Source organism: Rhipicephalus microplus, chromosome 5 (genome assembly GCF_043290135.1).
Source record: "Rhipicephalus microplus isolate Deutch F79 chromosome 5, USDA_Rmic, whole genome shotgun sequence".
NCBI lineage: Eukaryota > Metazoa > Arthropoda > Arachnida > Ixodida > Ixodidae > Rhipicephalus > Rhipicephalus microplus.
In genome coordinates this window covers 58637731-58658172 of record NC_134704.1, presented here as the reverse complement: position 1 = coordinate 58658172, position 20442 = coordinate 58637731, and the positions used below count along the sequence as shown (strand labels likewise).

The following is a 20442-nucleotide window of genomic DNA, read 5'->3' as shown; positions in this document are numbered from 1 at the left end:
GCTCCCGGGTCGTCGCTCCAAAGGGGCGAGTTTGGGGGAGGTGGTGGTTGGGGAAGGCGAGGGATAACAGCAGCTTCATCGTCGCGCAGGCTGCAGCGGTTTCCGATCGATCCGTATAGGCCGAATCCAACGACGGGTGCCCGCCGTGGGCGGGGTCGTCCGTGCGGCTTCCTTTGTCTCCTTTCTACCTCCTCCCCCTCCTCTCCCTGTCCTCCCGTTCGCCCCCTCTCCCGATTCTCCGCATTTTTCTTCGCGTTATTTATATCTTCCTTATGTTTACTTTTTTTTTACCCTACTATACCTCCCGTTTATACCTCTCCCGAGAAAGAGAGGTTGTCTATAACGTTTCTTTCGCAATACTCTCGATACGTATTCCCCTTAGTATTTTACCTCTTTCCCATATCTCTCCATTTCGCACTATAGCGTTTCTTAGTTTGTAGGAATTCCCCTTCTTCCTTACCGGCTCTCCCTAGGCTCTCTTCCTAGGCACTTTTTCGGCTCTTCGTGTACCGCATCTTTCCATGTGGCTTGGGCGACTTGCTCGGTCATTTCCTCGCTCTTGCCCTTTCTCCCCATTTTCCCGCTCCCCGATTTCTTTCTCCCAACGCGCGTGCGACTCGATTCCGTCCAATGGGGAATCAATGGAACGCGCAGCGGGTTTTCCCCGCGCTGGCTGCCGACCGTCGCGACGCCGGCTCCACCGAGCGTGACTCTGCCGCGAGGAGCGCCGAACGGTGCACGGCTTGTGGGGGCGCTTTAAATGTGGTACATCTTCTCGCGCATGTCTTGCAATTTTCGTACGGTGTTCGCAGAAAATATACCGGTCACTTAGCACCGTTGCTAGTTCACGAGAACAAGAATTGAAAAAAAAAATACGGCTGGTGCATCGAAGCTCCTATAACAACGTGGTATAATATGCATTCCTTCACATACGTCTTTTCGTATCTCAGAGTGCAAAGAAAGGCGCGTAAGCCATTTTCGCGATTACAAACTTGGTTGCGTGCTTTGATTGATTGATATGGGGGGTTTAATGTCCCAAAACCACCATATGATTATGAGAGACGCCGTAGTGGAGGGCTCCGGAAATTTCGACCACCTGGGGTTCTTTAACGTGCACCCAAATCTGAGCACACGGGCCTACAACATTTCCGCCTCCATCGGAAATGCAGCCGCCGCAGCCGGGATTCAAACCCGCGACCTGCGGGTCAGCAGCCGAGTACCTTAGCCACTAGACCACCGCGGCGGGGCAATTGGTTTCGTGCTTTAACCTTTAATATTTTGTTTATAAACTTTTTTAAACTGAAGGTTCTGAGAATCGGCTTTCGGCATGGCTGTAATTTGGTAGCTGCACCCAACACACCATCCCGCTACACTTCAGCAAGAATCGCCTAACTTGCGCCGAGCGTGCGCCAAGACATCGTTCTTGGGGCGATTCGGAGAAAAACAAGACCGAACATGCTTGCAAACTTTATTTCAGTCCACACTGTAATATTGAGTGACTATTGGAGCACACTGCCGAGCGCTATGTAGTGAAAGTATATATTGCTATAGGTGCAACGCTGTCAAACAATTCGGATTGGTCCATACTGTGTCAATAAAGTTTTCTGCTACCTCCAAATCATACAGTGATATTTTGTAATTGAGTTCAGTAATATAGCGCCCAAGTGTTGTGGACCTAGCTAGAGAAAAGTTATGCTTAATGCAAAGGCAAATTTTCGGACGAGAATATTTTAGTTCATTTAGTCCATTCATCATAGTGAGCTGTATGTGTATGCACTTGAACAGACAATGTCGTTTTATAGCTAGCTTTTTTTTTAATTAAAAATGCTTTGATATGAGTTCATGTAACGTTACTTACTTTTGAAGTCTCGCCGTAAAATCACCAGACTTTATAAACGATTCTACGCACTGCAGTGGGCTGTGGGAGTTTGCTGAGAAACCACGGCGTATCGATTCCATTTCTTGACCACAACATCAGCTCATATTTGAGAACTTCACGCTGTTAACTGTGAAGCTTTTCATTACTACAAATTTTATCGAGCACAATATGCATATCGGGGTCGAAGGAGCAATGATTATGCGCTATTTTTTATTAAACGGCCAAGAATTTCAATCCTAACGACTCTCTCCATAAGGCACATATCAACAGGCACTTCACCCCGCAGCAAGAACTTATAGGTTATTTTGAAAGCACGGACGTCATCAGTACAGTTTTTCCGAATAGTAAACGAAACGCATGGAAAGCTTAGAAAGTTTGCGGTTTCAGTCACTGTAACTAACGCATAATGGGAAGTCATTCTAAAACACAATCGCGGGATCGCGGGAAAATGCTAGCCCTTAGGTAACGGGACTTCACAAACTTTGAGCTTTCCGCAGAAACACGAGGCGCAGTAGCTTAGTTTAATTTTTTCGGCTATTCGACGTAAACATGCACGTATTACTTCATAAATCGATTCTCATAAATCGAACCTCTCAGCCCACGATGCGGCTGAGAGGTTCGGCGTTCTGTTGCCTTGCATTTTAATCATGTCCTGCGTAATGTGCTACTTATAGCCAGGACAATAGACTATTTTGGTGTAATGTACAGGCTATAGATAGGACTTTAGACCGACCGAAGAGTGTTGCACATGGTTAAGGCCCGCTCCTTATTGAGACATGCTTTGCAGAAAGTCAGTAAAGTTAGCCATACCATTTTCTACAGACTGATTTTTGCGTTTGTAAAAGTGTGGTTCGTTACTGCTCCAAAAAGTTGCCAGGCTGCTCCAGACCGAGGCACTATCTGCTCCAGAAGCTGCGCCTAAGTGGCTTCGGTCGATGGTATGGCCCCATTTCCACAATGTTTCGTGCGCAGGCACACGCGTAAACATCGGTGTTACAGTTACACATACGACGACACTCAGTTGTTTCTTTCTCGACTGAAATCAATTCGAGTCCTCCTCGTCCTTGCTTTTGTTTTTTTGTATAAGCGATGGATAGTCAGGCATACGCGTTGCGATGCAGCGTTCTGTACAACGGCGTGGCATCTACCGCCGAGTATGTAGCTTGGTTAAAGTGACAGACAATCCTGTGACAGATTGGGTTAGAGAACACTCCAGTGTTCTTTGTTTGTTTGTTTGTTTGTAAAAAATCGAGTCCAGTTTTCAAAGAGAGCGCTTCTGTTAAACACACAGTTTGATCGTGAGAGCACGAACTGACTAATCTTGATACCAACCATATCATTGGAGAATGCTACCTACAACAACAAAAACAACAACAACAATATTAATAGTAATAATATTAAAAACAGTAATAATGATAAATACAAAAAACATGCGTTCGGCCCATAAGTGAGTTAGTACTACGCACTCACAGAAAACCTCTTACGGCATAGTTTTTCATATAAGAGCAAATTTGAACCACATAAAAGAAAAGAAATAAAAAAAAACCATGTGTTGACCTTTCGGTGAGTGCCGATTTGCCACGTATATGACTCCCTTTAGGTAGTCACGTTAACTCTCTTTTATGTCCTATGACTCTCGAAAGGGAGTTTATGACCCCCAAGGAGAGTTGACGAGTCTTTTTAAGGATAGTGATAACGCGACGAGCTAGCACCTCCGAAAGAGTATTACAACTACTTGTTTTTTTCTTCTTAGAGTGCACTAATAATAGCGGACGAATAATTGTCGAAGGCGACCAACCGACAGCGATGGGAGCACACGATTCAAAGGCTTTGTGAAAGCAGCCTCGGCTTAGCAGTCATTATCAGCGAGAACACTACAAACAAACCTGCATGTGCTTTGCAAAAGATAACGCTGTGCTGTGGCTTAATTTAGCTTTAGACCGATGACGCGGCCACTGTACACAGTCGATTTTACCACCTGGATACATACAGTTCACTGGAGGACGCGGAGAGATACAAACTCAGGCGGAACATCGGAACAGAAAAGGAAAGCCAGTTTATACGGCGCCACTTGAACGGGGTTTACGAGAAAGATATCAACAGCAAATTTGTGGGCTTGTAATGTAAACAGCGTCGAATCTCTGTGCTTCCAATCCTTCGCTAAAGATTAGTTGATAAGCCAACCGATCGGAAGCTAAAGATGTTATACTGGTAGCGATGTCTCGTTGCTCGGTGATGCGAGACTTCCGCAGTATTGTGGGGCTGATTACGGCTGAGCTGGCTGGCCTCTACACAAGCGAGGCGGCGCATTTTTTTACGACGTCGTATAAGCTCCCGTTGAACGGGAACGAGATACAAACAGTCATTCCGAAAAAGGCGGTGAGAAAAAAACGTCGCGAGATTACGATGACGTGTAAAAGCGATGATCACGTGGTACGCGATCGAGTGGAACATTTCCCGCTATTCGCTTTGTGTTTTTTTCCTCAAATTCTTTATCTGAAAATGTGGCTTAAGGTCTTCCGTGGGCGTTACTGGTCGTAAATGCAATCGTTTCTCTCTTATCTTTACGTATTCAGTAAGCGAGGATGGGCAGCTAAAATAAAAAAAAAAACGAAAAACCAGCATGTTCGATTAACCTGGTGCTATGGAACGGGTTCAGGGTGTCTACCAACCTGGAAAAGTCAGGGAATTCGGACCTTTCTGGAGAAGTCACGGAAAAGTCAGAGAATTTCTGACAGAGAGAGAGAGAAACAACATTTATTTACGCATCCGGCGTGCGGGAAGTCACCGGCCGCGCAGGGCGCGGGTATTCCCTATCTGAAGACTATGGCTAATAGAGTCCTATAGTCCCAGGACCTAGATCTTGAGGACGTTGTGCCCCGGCTAGGCGTTGGATACTCGAGCTCCTCCGCTCCCGTTGTCCGGGGCGTCGGCTCCCTTTCTCCTCTGCTTTGCCAGGGCCTCGTCAAGCCGCTGGATGGCACGTATGCCCCGACATGTTTGTGGACGCAAAGTATAGCGTGTGCGAACGTGAACTAGCCACCCTCCGCCACATCATGTGGGGCGGGTGTAACAATGGTGTGAACAATTGGAATGGGCAGTGCCAGGACGCCGCGTATCCCGAAGAGGTGGGAGCATGGATACGCTCCGAAGACCCAACGACGCAACGAAGGGCCATCCAGCGGCTTGAGGAGAGAATTTCTGAAAAATCTAGCCTGGTCCTGGAAACTGACTATAGCCTGCGCGACCGTTACAAGAATAAGCCTTACCATAGATCAAAGCTTAAAAAGACACTCTTTCGCCTGCAACTAAAGTCGACAGAAGTGTCGTGAAAAAAAAAAAAAGCAGTGCGCAACTGTTGCTTCTTAGTGAAGACGCGAAAGGATACACCTACCACAAGAATGCAAAGTTTACTGACATTATGGCACCCGCTACGGGAGGCTTGTTCACAAAAATAGCCATAAGAAAGACACAGCATCCCAATACAGTTTTTTTTTTACTTTGGGACTCTCGCCTGTATATTTGTTGAACTTTTTTAATAATAAAAACTGAAAATTAAAGAAATGAAATCAGGTACGCCTAAGTACGTGACGTAAGCACCGAAAGTACATTGTTGTAAGCATCCCATCACTAATGTTCAGCATATCTGCAGTTGTCTGCATGTGCTGGTATTTCAGGTGCAGGCACGATGCAAACTTTCCTTTGGCCAAAACACCCACACTTGACCGGTCAGTTTGGTGGCCTAAAGAATCTACATGTTTAGCGAAGGCATATGAAATGACGTAGTGTGTCGACATCATATTCGTGTTTTTTTTTTTCTTCAACAGCGATGAACATAAACTTTTTGTGGGTGATTGATTCCGGGTGATATTGAATAAGGAGGAGGCTTCAACCGTTTCCTTGAAATAAGTGTTCTCACCGATGTACTGGTTGTCACAATTGTGGCCGCCTAAAGTAAAAAAAGACAGTGTAAATTTTCGCTTGGCAACTTGTTCTTCACGTTGTCTAAAGTGTTCCCTAGCTTTCATATTTGTACATACACTATGTTGATGTATGCTGCATCTACACATAACGCACCATATCTGACTCTCCAACCACAACATAATTCACGTCGTTAAATTTGTGCATGTTTGTCTTGACCATGATTTGGCTCGGCTTGAAGGCATTTTGGTTCGACTAGGACTGACATTAATAGAGGCTTGCTGGGCTATGCCATGCCTTTTATATTATTATTATTATTATTATTATTATTATTATTATTATTATTATTGGCGATGCAACGACAAACGTCCTCAGCTACACAGTTATTGCTGACAACCCGTGTTTCAAAAGTAGAGTTGGGTAAATTCACCTAAATTTCTCATCTCAGCTTCTTCAGATGGTATTAATAAATCTGTGATTACATCCTAGCCTTATATTCATGGAAAAGTACACAAATGAAGGTGATACATTATGGAATCGAGGGAGTTGTCGCGCCCTGACAGATTCCTCTTTGCCAGCACATGTTCAAAGGTCATCGCTTTAAACGCTACCCCTAGCTTTCATTGCGGGCATCTGTGGAATTAGTCGAACTCTAAGCATCAAAGAAATAAAACATCATCATGCATGTGTTCGTCGTGAAAAAGAAAAGAATGAAAGAAAAAAAATATGCAGTAATGTTCCGTTCTTGTGACGTTTGTCATTCTTAAATGCAAGTGCACAGAATACGGGAGTAGCAGTGTTTTTTTTTCCTAAAAAGTATGTACAGAAGGTGTGCAATATAGGTGGGGATGCAAATCAATAGTAAATACAGCAATACATGCCACTTCAGATCCAATCCACATCCTAAATAGTTAAGTCAGTAAATACAGGTCAATCTATTCCGATCCACATCCTAAATGGCCTGGGCTGTAACCATTAAAGGGAACTAGAATATATTACATCGGCGGAATCGACCGGGCTCCGGTGTCCTCCTTTTATTCAGAGGCCATGAGATGGTGCCACTTCTATATGTATACGTTTTGAAGCACCTTTAGCTGCATTGTAGTACTGTCGTGGGCTCCTTTACACATTTAGCTGCAGATAACTTCAACTCGTGCTTCTGGTTCTTCCAAACATTAAACAGCCAACTTGCTTACTCTCCTACTCGGAGGTTTCATTTCGGCCAAATATACACATTTCTTCATGTTTACCGCATGTGCTCATGACATTCTGAGTACTTGTGTTACATTTATTTATCTATTTCATACGAGTGCCTGATGTTTTTTTGTTGTTTTTTTTGTCACTCGAGGGTATGTTTCGAGTGCACGGAGTTTTCCAAGCAGCAGACGTAAGGGTTATGGGATTTGCTTCAAAACATCATGTAAAACCGGGAAAGTCAGGGAATTTTGAAAAAAAGCAAATGAAAAAAGAAGACACCCTGGGGCTCTAGAAACCTTATGTGCCACTAAAGACAAGACCTCTTTCTCTTTAATAAGTAGTATCAGTGCCTCCTCTATTGTAGTATGATCAAGCAGGCAGTAGGTTAACTTGAAGGCGCAGATATAGATCGAAATCATTGTAGTTCAGAAAAAATAATCGGATCATAGGCTAAGTATACGGGCTTCCCAGGTGTTGATTTTTTTTACATTCCTTATAGATTCGATTTTATATCACGTCGTAGACTTAGGCCCGGTTAGGGCAAGCACGTCACAATTTTCAACAAAGTTGTTACCCACCAACCAAAACTGACACGCACTTCTAACACGCATGGTGCAATGACTTTTGTTTTTCTCTGCGAAAGTGAGCCTTCCTTGTCTTTTTAAGCTTAGACCAGAGCTTTGAAAATTCAAATGCGTCGGTCACTAATTTCGAGATAATTTTCACGATATAAATAACAAGAAAGAATGAACTCTTCAATTTAAAAAAATAATGATGCTTGCCGGTATTGAAGTACTTGCATCGGTACTAAAATATTTTAGGGACGGATATATGCCAGATAGAGGCTCCACGATAAATATACCTGAATATGGTATGGAAGAAGCAAGGTAACCTGATTGCTTGATGCAGCTTTGGAGTCCTGCTTGTTTGAGTAGCAAATATGTCATCTGAACTTTGCAGAACTACAGCGTTCTGATAAACAGCGAAATGATACGTCACCTCCGATCATACAAGTTCCTAGGTGTTATAATTGACAGAGACCTCTCATGGAGCTCACATGTATCATACATGAAAAGGCGATTGACAGGCATCTGTCATTTGTTCAAGTTCTTCGCTGGAAAGAACTGGGGAATGTCCACAACTGCTATGTTGCGACTATACAGGATTCTTTTCCTTGGATTCCTTCGGTACAGCCTACCTGTGTTAACCAACGCAAGTAAAACAAGCATACGAATGCTTCAAAGTGTCCAGGCTCAAGCACTCCGGATATGTTTAGGCCTGCCCCAAAGTGCGTCAACAGCGGCAACTATCGCCATCACAAGGGACAACCTTATCAAGACCCACATTTTCTATTTTCTGCGACTGTGGACTATTTTCTGCGACTCGAAGGCGGCACTGCAGTCTCTACTATCAGCCTTACGCCGTGGACCACACGAGCAGCTGGTACTAGAGATAGCAGAGGTTATACACCACCTGACTGAGAAAAGGCACCAAATTACATTTCAATGGTTGCTCAGTCACTGCGGAATTATCGGCAATGAACGGGCCGATCAAGCTGCCCGCTCAGCCCACACAGATGATCATAAACTGCGACTACCACTTTCTAGAACAGATGCTGCACGAAAGCTCCGCAGGCTTCCTCGCCAGCAAACCACATCACAATGGAATCAGCCACACTTCAAGCATGCCCGACTGTACTCGCTTGACCCTACGCTAAGTCTTCAAGTCCCGTCGAGGCTTTGCCGAGCAGACCAGACCCTGTTATGTAGCCTGTGGTTGGGCGTTGCGTTTACCAACGCCTACGCTTGCCGCATTGGGATGGCCGACACCGCAGCCTGTGGCCACTGTGGCAAGGAGGAAACAATCCAACATACTTTTTGTGAGTGCCTAGCGTATAGTAAACAACGACTATGCCTTCGCAAGGACCTCAACAAATTAGATGATCAACCTCTGTCGGAGCAGGGAATTCTGCAGTATCGTCAGGATGCGACTTCACAGAAGAGGGCCCTGAAAGCGCTACTAAACGTTTTGCGATCGACCGGCCTTACTGAACGGTTGTAGCTAGGACGCCCTTCCTGTGTGTGTTTTCGTTTTTTTATGAGTGTGCGTGCGTTTTTTTGTTTTTGTTTCTATCTACCCCCTCCTTCTTGCCCCTACTTCCCCACCCCCAGTGCTGGGTAGCAAACCAGATGCTAATATCTGGCTAACCTCCCGGCCTTTCCTTTCTCACACTCTCTCTCTCTCTCTCTCTTGCTGATGCCACGTACATAAAAAAAACTGTCAGGATTTCTGACAGAAACTAAATTGATGCATGGTACCCAAACGAGAAACAGGGTGCTTAAGATTCCATCTATGTAGAGTACCAGACACCTACCATAATTTCTAGTGCCAAGTAGCGTTGCATATTGTTGGCACATTTGCTTGTTATATATGAAAGTTATCAGTGCATGCTCTCCAGTCTAACGGTATGTACCCGATAAATTACGGCAAATCAGCTATTGTCGCAACCGGGGATTTGCAGCTTTTCTCAAAGACTCGCTGTATAGTCGTCTAGGAGACCTTGTTTTTAGCTTGGATTCAGTATAGTAGAGAATATGAGTGCCATATTCAGAGTGCTTAGTTTTTTTTTTTTTCATTTGGTCAAGAAACGAGCTTGGGGGTCCGTATACGTGAGACCAGTCGGGTGGCGCGGGGTCTCCCTTGCGTCTTCTCTGGAGCAAAATAAAGTGATCATCACCATACGGGATATTCATACGTTTATCGCACTTCTCAAGTACATAGGACACAAGGACATCACTCTTTGCGATCTGGATGCTTTGGTTTTCATGAAAAATGCCTTCAGTGAGTCGCTGTAGTTTCCAGTACTAGTCGCCTAATCCGCCTTTTGTTATCGTCTGATGTGCGGTTCTGCGGCTGAGTTCGCCGAAGAGGACATGAAGCGACCAGGTTTACGTGCAAAGTACGAACATGGGTGGGGGTCAGACGTTTTCGGGCCACGCTGCTGTAGGAATACGTGGGATAGCGGCCTGTTAACTTTTGCCCCACCCCCCTCTGCGGCAATGTCGTTAAAGCTTCCCCCATTTCCTAAAGCGACAGTTCCTGCTATCAAATTAACGACGTCATTAAACACATAACAAACTTATTAAATTCAGTCGGTATTCCCGTGAACTAGCGCGGAAATTATCGCTGTATAGTAGTTCCCTACTGCTCGAACGGCGTTTTGAAGCAGGAGAAAAAGCTTCGCCTTTAGAGTTGAACGCGATAGCGATATCCTGTCCCTGTAAGCCTCTCCCTATGCATGCGCACGTGGTGCCTGGTGTGTACTTTGAACACGTACTGTATAAATTCCTTTACAACTTTCTATACACTTACTACGTGACCTCAAAGGAATATGTGCAGTAGCGTGTCTGCCTTTTGTAGTGGGTGACGGGCTTTAGACAATGAAGTCATTTTGATAATCACATTATGAAATCATAAGACTTTTAGGCGACAAAACAAAACACCTGTTCTGACGCCCGATGACATTGTACGCTTGTAGTACGCATTTTTGCTTCAATGTTTCATGTGTTGTGAAGCATGTATACGGGACGCAGGTGTTTGTAAAGCATGAAAGTTATTTCACTGCAATTCCAAACAGAGGAAGCTATTTTCACTGCAATTCCAAGCAGAAAAAAGCTATTTTCACTGTATTCACAAGCAAAGTTGTGGCTGTGTGGTAGAACACCCTGCGTGCATCGCAAACGACCTCTCAATTTTTTGGTCATGCACAAGATGATGATTTTATGCTTTTGCTGACAACCAACGACGCTGACACTGACGCCGGATTTTCTGCGAAATGAGCTATTTAACGCAGTCGCATTAAAAGTCTTGAAGTAAATAGCCAGCTCCTTGGCCCCTGTCGCGCTTTGGTGAATAAGATTAGCTCAATTAAGAATCACGGCGTGATAAAGGCTAGAAACCGCCTTCGTCGAGAAACTGAGTGTTCACCTTCGCTTCGAATGAATGGCGGTGCGTGCTGTCCGCATTGCTCGGTTCGTTGTGCTCGATGGTAGAGTTTGAAGACCGACAAGTATGCCACTGAGCTCGCTGTGCAACCTAAGTTGCTTGCCAAACGTGATCTGGTGATGCGAAAACTCGAAAACGAAAGAAAGCGATCATAAGAGCGAGAAGAAAGAAATAGAACGAAGCTCTGCTCATTTTTTTTCTTTTGTTTCATTTTTTAGTTAATGCGCTATTCAAGATCGCGTATAGCAAACACCAACGCGCCTAAGAAAAAACTTTAAAAGTTTCTGTGGTTTTACGTTCCAAAACCACGATATGATTACGACACACCCCGCAGTGGAGTACTTCGGAAATATTGACCATCTGATGTTCATTAACGTACACCGACATATCGCACAGTACACAGGCCTCTACCACTTCGCCCCCATCCAAATGCGATCACAGCAACCGGGATCGCACCCCAAACCTTTGGGTCAGCGGCCGAGCATCGCAGACACTGTTCCACCGTGGCGAACGAAAAAGAACTTATCCTAGGCTACTTGCAGTACGACTTTGGCAGTGCAGAATCAAAAGAACATCTGAACTCACAAAAAAAATTAAAGGTTTGGCTTCACCGCAAAAAGACTCTTGCTACAGAAAAGCAAGCTTGCCGTCACACCCACCTCGAGTATTCGAAGACATTGATGCGAAGACAGCACTCAGCCGTTCTTCCAAATTCGTCGTGGCTTCCATTAATCGCACCCACAACATTCGGTAGTGCAGTCTTCATTTGTTGTTACTACACTCTAATATTATTCAGAGTAATACGCCAGGCGAACTTATTTCGATGTGAACGAAGGGGATAGTCACGGACCATTCCACGTATGTTCGCAGGCAGCGGGTGAATGATGAAGAGGGATATGTAGTTACGACGCATTAGCTAATAAACGGAGCTGCAATGTCAGTAATATTAGAAATATAGGCACATAAGCGTGTAGATATATACATATTTTTTTAAGTATGTGATGAGAGGGTGTGTAGTGCTGTTATCTGCTTCACCGCCATGCAATGATGTCATGATTGTTGACGACCTTGACCCATGGTCAAGTAATTATCGATTGAGTACCGCTCCATGATAATCGATAACTATCAATTAAATACCAAATAAATACCCTAAATTGATAAAGACCTAATAAAAAGGGGTTTTTAAGTCATTTTTGTGCTGTATAAGCGACCAAAGTAAACGCTGATGCTGTTGCGCGTGATAGAATATATAAAATATTCCATCAACGCACCAAACTGAAATTTAGTTTCCTTTTCTTACATATGTAATCAATGTTAAATTAATAACCTAAACTATCTCCCGGTCTTTCAAATCGTATTTCGTGCCCACGTACTCATTGCCCTTGCCTGTTGTAACCAGATGTACCACGATAGTGTGAAGGTCTTGGATATCTGCTTGTGTCAGACCACAGCATCGCTTATGTAATTATACACTCTCAACAAAAATGGAGCAAGAAGGGCGTCTTTTTATCCCACAGCAATCACCATCATGCTGCTTGTTTGCGCTTCCTTTCCTGAAAACTTGGCGCTGGCCACTTTCCAATCAAGAAAGCTATGTCACTCTGATAACACGGATGTCGTTCGTGACCCGAAAAGGTCTGGCGCGCAGGGATAGTGCAAGGAAAGGAACAGAAGATAGACGATTATTGTTCTGGGACAAAAAAAGACACACGCCCTTCTTACTCGATCTTTTCTTCGAGTGTAAATAAATACGTTCGAACAGAGTGAGGGCGTCCTTCAAAAGCGTTGAAATTCCTAAACGGTTAATGAGCGCCGCCTTGTCTTGATTGCAATCCTTATTATCACACCATGTACTGCACACTGTTGTGATTCTGAAATGTGGCATGCTTGTGTACTTTCGCAGGCGCTCAATGGCTTCCTGCTCATACTCACCTGCGACGGAGAAGTTTTCTACGCATCTCATACGGTCGAAACATACCTGGGCTTTCATCAGGTGAGTAACTTATCAATACTCTGCGCTCAGTTCACTAACGCCCACTAGCAGCACGTAAGCGCGTTGGAACAGAAACTTTATGCCGCTTTGTTAGAGTTATACAAAAAGTTTATTCCTGCGAAGCAGATTTTTATTCATTGTATTGTCTCACGAGGACGGCTTGGTGGGCTAATTTGTATTGCATCTTAGGATATTTACAGTGCACTTAGAATCATTACAGCGCACACATACGGGGACAAAGCGTGACAAGCGAGGCATATAACGCTTCAAATTATTTATAATGGATATCCGCTTTATTTTTATTCTGGGCCCGTATCAGTGCCGGTGAATTCGTTCGCAGAAGTTAGCGCAGTTTGTCGCGATTGACCCGCCGCGGTGGTCCAGTGGCTAAGGTACTCGGCTGCTGACCCGCTGGCCACGAGTCAGAGCCCAGCTGCGGGGGCTGCATTTTCGATGGAGGTGAAAATTCTGTAGGTCCGTGTGCTCAGATTTTGGCTCATGTTAACGAACCCCAGGTGGTCGAAATTTCCGGAGCCCTCCACTACGGCGTCTTTCATATTCATATGGTGGCTGTGGGACGTGAAACCCCACACAACTATCAATCAATCAGTTTGCCGTGATTCACAGGCCGGTTCTTCAGCTAAATGCTGTTTAAAAAACAGATGAAGCCGAGTAGACAACTTAATCACGTGGTTGAGATTAAATGAATACATTATTGCTGTTATACATAACAAAGAATAGATAATACAGGTCCATATTAGCCGACATTAAAAAGTACAAAAATACCTTAACCATATTGCAACCAGTATTAAGTTCAAGCCAGTGTTTGTAGTGCGCGAGCAAATGTGGCGTATGAAGTGAACCCTAGAATATATCCTACACAATATAAACAACAACAAAAAAGTAAATGTCACTGGTCAATTTGTTAAACCCCAGTTACAATGTTGTGAAATTGTTTAACGCGCACCTCAATTTCGCGACTGTGGACGACGCCTGAACAGATAGAGCGAAACGCTGATATTCACGAAAGAACTGCTGAAAGCCACAGAGCGACATTACGAGAAAGGTGATGAAAGAAATCGATCTGGAGAGATGAAAGAACGACGACGAAAAAGGAAACAAAGAAACGCACCAAAGGCGAGGACATAACGCGTGCGCAGCCACCTGGCGGCCGGTGGCGGTCATTCGATGGTCCCCCACCAACGACGCTCGTGGCAGCAGCAGTAGCGCCGGTGGCCGACAGGCCGCCGCTGCGTTGTGCTGACGCTGCCGCCGCTGCCGGTCGTTGAATGGACGGTGGCATCGTTGGCGCTGCCAAACGCTCGCGCGCGTGCACCGCTCGTTCGTTGGCTGGTCGGTCGTTCAGTTGAGTGCGGGCGGGAGAGGGACAACAAAGAGTATTGGTGGGCGTTGCGTCGATGGCGGCTGCTCGCCGAACCGTGGGCCGTTCATCACGGGGCGACATCAATTAGGTCCTGTCCGCGGACACAATTAACGCAACCCTCCCCTGTTTTTTTCTGTTCTATAATAGACCTCCCCCACGTCGCGTCCCAACGCCCCCTTTTCCCACTCCGTTCACTCCCCGAGTTTCGCTTTTTGCTCGCCCACTAGCCGCGTCTCGCATCAGCGGAAACGTACAGCAATCAAGCAGCGGTGGCGTATAGTGTCGTCTGCGTGCGTTGCTCATAACGGATGTCGGAGGGGATGTCAGCGGCTAATGGAACACGACACCTGTTCGCGTATGAGCTTGTGCTTAATAGGAGATGCTGGAACCCCTTCTGGGCACCGGCAGCTTCATTTCTCGCGACGTGCATAGCGAAAGGCGTACGAAGAAAATATACAGAATATCGTGGAAATGTCCACCTTATGGATAATGTTAAACACCGTTACTAAGTTATAGGTCTTCTCTATAGGTAAGCAGGCGGCATTATCAATCAATCAATCAATCAATCAATCAATCAATCAATCAATGAATGAATCAATATTTGTTTTTTTACTTCAGAAAGTAAAGGGCATGGGAAGAAAAGCTGTTGTGAGCTTGACTAGGCTTCCCAGCCGATTACAGTTCAGCATGCAGTGATGGTATACAGAAAGTGGTGTACAAAAGTATAAACACACAGAAAGCATACATTAATCTACAGTCAATAAAAAAAAACATCAAGGATAGGTTTAAAGCTGACATTTTAGACATCAGCTCACCAAAAAAAGCATGAAGTGCAGACTTGCAACAATAAATGTCAAAATCATTTTGCGATAACAGGTTTAACACAGAAGGAAAGGTTGTTCTTAGCATCTGGGGCCCGTAATTTGTGCGCGGTGTTCTTGTTCTGAACTTTCTAGTGAGCCGTAAGGGATACGAAGAAGAATATTCAGCTAATTCTGCCAAATTTGTAAGCAATCTAATATTGTTGTTTATTTCATATTTATATCTAAGAACAAGGCGTAAGTTATACATGTTGAAAACGGTAGGGATATAGGCAGCTTGGAAGAGCTGTGCAGAAGGGTGATCTCTGGCTAAGTTATAAGTGATCCGTAAAGCTTTTTTTTTTTGTAGGACGTAAAGCTTCTTTAAGGATGTGCGCGTGCCAGAGCCTCATGTAAGTTGGCAATAATTCACTTGAGGTATAAACAATGTTTTTTTTCTGAAAAGCAACGATTTGATATTAGTTGGAAGAACACAGTTATTGCGGTATAAGAGGCCAACAAAACGCGAGACAGCTAAACACACGTGGTTGACATGCTCATCCCACAGCAATTTCTTTGCTAAGTCTTATCCTCGTTGCTTTCAATATTGTTACTTTTTATCGTTATTGTTCGACATCATTCTTACAAGTGTATGTTAGCGATGATGTATGGTTTGCTTCATTCATATTTTGAAAGGAGGGTGGCACAATACCGGAGCAATAAACGCTTTGTCACGTGATTCATCCCGTATAAACAACAGGCAACGGCGTGAGATATTTTAAAATTAGTGTGAGTAAATAACAAAATTGCGACGTAGGTACTAAATAAAAAGTACACCAAGAGCAATCATAAGCCTCCATCGGCACACAGTACCCTCCCGCAACATCACTTGTTCTGTTCAAAGAACAAAAAACGATGTTAGCCGAGATATGAAAATAATTTTTTTGTTTGAATTTCAGAATGTGAAGCAATCAACTTTTGATCATTTCTGCCGTCATAAGGGCCCGCTTGGTATAATAGAAACTCAGAACCAGTGATGAAGCTGTCTTCCCTGTTTACGCTAGAAAATGTTTCCCACTGTAAGCAGCTTAGATGTTGCACTATGCTTTTATGATTTGTGATATAACAATGAGATAGCTTACGTATGCCCGACCTTCGATGTGTCTGATGGCACGTGCATTGCTTACCAATCTTTTTCTCCTTTTCTTTTTTTTCGTGAGAAGCCGCCGCTTTCAGAAGAAGTTATCCATACAATGTTTTCGCAGCGTAACTATATATACCCAATGCCCCGCCGCGGTGGTCTAGTGGCTAAGGTACTCGGTTGCTGACCCGCAGGGCGCGGGTTCGAATCCCGGCTGCGGCGGCTGCATTTCCGATGGAGGCGGAAATGTTGTAGGCCCGTGTACTCAGATTTGGGTGCACGTTAAAGAACCCCAGGTGGTCTAAATTTCCGGAGCCCTCCACTACGGCGTCTCTCATAATCATAGAGTGGTTTTGGGACGTTAAACCCCACATATCAATCAATCAACTATATATACCAACCTCAACCAGACTCGAAAACAACTGCAAATCGAGCCACACCATGCGCGCGCGCGTGTGTGTGTGTGTGTGTGTGTGTGTGTGTGTGTGTGTGTGTGTGTGTGTGTGTGTGTGTGTGTGTGTGTGTGTGTGTGTGTGTGTGTGTGTGTGTGTGTGTGTGTGTGTGTGTGTGTATGTGTAAGCGCGTGTGTGTGCGTGTGTGTGCGTTTGATGGTTCTTCAGTTTTTTATGTTGACGTCTTTTTAGCATCAAAGTGTTGCCATACATATTGATGTAAAAACAAACTTATGAGCTAAATTCCGAACTGACGACGTTTGCGACAGACGGTGGCGGCATACTATAGAAATTATTACTTGTCTAACTGTTATGGTTTTGATGATGATGATGATAATAATAATAATAATAATAATAATGTTTAACGTCCCAAGACCACCATATGATTATGAGAGACGCCGTATAGTGATGGTATCTGGAAATTTCGACCACCTGGGGTTCTCTAACGCGCACCTAAATCTAAGCACACGAGCTTCAAGCACTTTCGCCTCCATCGAAAATGCTGCCGCCGCGGCTGGGATTGAATCCCGTGAGCAGCCGAGTGCCTTAGCCGCTAGATCACCGTGGCGGAGAGGGGTTATCTCAGCCACTTTGTCACTCGACTATATATATCTACAAGGAGAGCTATAATCATAGAGCACGAGTTGCCCTTGCGGGGCATTGCCGTCCCGGCATGCTTGCGTCACCACATGACCCTGTCTGTGTGTTCTTGCCTGTTCCGACAGTCAGACATCTGCCACCAGAGCGTGTACGAGCTGGTGCACTCGGAGGACCGCGAGGAACTCCAGAGGTTCCTGCTGTGGAACTCGCAGCTGCCTTCCGATCGCAGCGCCATCTCGCTCCAGGAGGCCCTCTTACCCGGTGAGTGGGGTCAAGGTCAAGGAGGAGACCCGCGTCAATTATGAGGCTGTGGCTTTTCGAGGCTGCTAACTACGAATGCGTGAGGTCGACTTGTGGCTCACGACGGCCCGACCTAGCAGTACAATGCAAAAAAACTCCGGCATATCTAGATTCAGGTGAAGATCAATGAAAGCCTGGAATATCAGGAGTAATACGGAGCCCCTCACAGCGCCTTGCCTTGTGATAATACTGGGGGTTTGGAGCTCGCAATTTTGGAATTTAAGCCACGTAAAGTAGTAAACCAATTTAGGAGTGTCCAAAAGTCAGTCAGTACTTTCCAATTCGAACACTTTTACAGGTATTATTTTATAAGCCTGGCGCGTGCGTGCGTGTGCAAATACCCGCGTGTGTGTGTGTGTGGGGGGGGGGGGTACAGCGAACGTGTATACGTCTACTGATACAGATGGGAGCGTTTCACTTATAAATATGAAGAATACCGATTGCCAGAACAAACACGACGTGATGACGTCGGTAAAGCTCGCAGAAGCGATTCCCGCCCGACGAGAAAGCCAGGAAAAACAAGCAGAAGCAAAAGAGGGCACAGACGGCTAAACGAAATCTCTTGCGGCCACGTCAGTGCCGGCGCCGCAGACTGGCAGGCACACCTGGGTAGCTTTCCCGGCTCCGAATGCGGCGGGAAGAGATTCGTCCTCCCCCCTCTCTTTCTCTTCACTTTACCTCTCCCCATCGGGAAGCGTGCGGTCGGGATCAGGCGGGCCACGAAAACCAAAACAGCGCTCAGCCATCCACGAAAACACCAGGAGAGCTCGGGGTCCGGGAAAAGGTATACATGGAAACAGGCGCTCCTGTTATCATCGCTTTGTTCTCCGCGCTATAGAGGGAAAATGGGATCGGGATATCCCTAAACAGCCCCGGCGAAAAAGGAGGTATATGACAGACGCTGAGCGGACGGCCGAGTCGTGTTCGGGACAGCAAACAGATGCTTCTTATATATAGCCGCCGTTGATAGGCGAACTAATGCCTCAATCTGCTCAACGCACTGAGCAATCTATACGCTCCCCTATGCCCCTTTGTCAATGCCTGCTCTTTCTTTCTCTCTCTCACTCACTCTCTTGTACCCGTCATCCGTATTCGATTCCTCCTAATATCGTTCCCGCTGGTCACGCCATCGGCGGAGTAAATGTAAACCAAGAAACGCTGGCAGAAGGAGACGTCCAAAGAAGGGGGCATACGCACTTGAAAACTCGAGTCTTCCGTGGTTGCTTGCACCCGCCTACGTGCGTTATCCAGTCCAATGTTGTCATACGGCAGTTCATCAAGCTGTAAAAAAAAAATGAACTCAAACCTGTCGTGAACTCTACTCACGCGCGCATTCCCTCCCTAAAACATCACCGCTCCCTCTTTCATTTTAACCTCCCTTTTACGGGGTGATCCCCACCGTGACGGTGATAACCGCTCTGTGCCACACCAGTCCCCCCTTTTAAAAGCGGTCACGACCGCGAGACCGAGCCCTGTTTGATGATGACCAGACGATCGTATAGCGGGGCGTTCCGTGCCTCCCCGCTGCGCGGCATGACAAAACTCGCTCCGAGTAACAGTCTCATTAACATTATAAATCAAGTTGCCGCTCTGGTGTATATATACCCACATACCGCTCACTCTCAACAACTTCCTCCGCCAGAAACCCCGCATTTCGAGATTATACACACTTTCCTGGATGCTATACCGGTTCCTAATCGCCAGTTTTTCATTTCACCGAAGCACGCATTCATGTGTGATGTATCGGCCCAATTTTTTCAGTACTTTGTGGTTGGTTTCGGTAGTTGTGCCCAGTGCTCTATGCGTAGCGACAAAGAAAGCCACAGGCGTTTTTAGTGAAAGCTACGATTTTTTGTGTTCTAGTTGGTGTATATACATTCGCCAAGCTGTCGTTAGGAACCTTTTACCCTGGCTTATTTCAAGGGATGCTTAATTTCTGGTTCGCTTTAATAATCTGTTCTGGCTCGTTTTAATAATCTGTTCTGGCATCATTGGATAGCCAACTCTTTAACGAACTCCCGGAGTTCGATTGTTACTGATTCACCGTATTTGTATATTAGCGGTGTCCAACGCATTCTGCCGCATAATCGATCATCTAACCAGACGTTGAAAAAAAAAAAAAGAAACGCCAGGCCCGCGTTGAAGGCGCAGCACAGTCACAGCGAATGCTAGAGGAGCGGGCTTTCAGAGCATTTTCTTAACACTTGTTCTTGTTGACCTATTGTCCGTGGCGCATACCCACTATAGGGAATCGTCCAAGAATCGGGTGGGTTTAAAAATTATGGTTCAGATTTAGAGTAACGAAGATAATAATAATAGAAAGATTACTGATGGCCTAGGAAAGTGTGACGCTTGATCTAATTCATACAATTATTTCATTAAAGAAACGAACTTAATCTTGGAATAGAGCAATAATCTGATTTTTATACGTATATAATTTTCTAGACACGTTAGGATAATGAAGCAGGTTAATTAGTCAACCTATCAGTTTCATCAATATAGTCCCGGACGGCCGCGCATACTGTCGCAATAGAGAACCCAGAAATGGAAGCTCCAAAGATGAAATGACAGGCACAGATAAGTCCATACCAATACCACGTAAAGGTATTTCTAAAAGGGTTTTTCGTAATGTGTCAAACTGCCTGCAGGTCAAAAAGAAATGGTCTATTTTTTCAAGTTCATCACAGAACGCGCACAGTGGCAAAGGTGCCTGAGCAGACCCGTGTTTATAGAAATTTAGACTTGGTACCATTGGGTAACTCATTAGGTG

At 45.2% G+C, this 20442-nt stretch overlaps 1 protein-coding gene across 1 annotated transcript in view; it reads left to right on the top strand.

Annotated features, from left to right (window-relative positions):
- The window catches only part of ss (aryl hydrocarbon receptor spineless), a 172722-nt gene that overhangs the window by 115011 nt on the left and 37269 nt on the right, over positions 1-20442 (top strand). Inside the window, exons 4-5 of the mRNA XM_075894502.1 lie at positions 12906-12995; positions 17498-17633. Coding sequence (XP_075750617.1) covers positions 12906-12995; positions 17498-17633 — 226 coding nt within the window. The remainder of the gene's footprint in view (positions 1-12905; positions 12996-17497; positions 17634-20442) is intronic.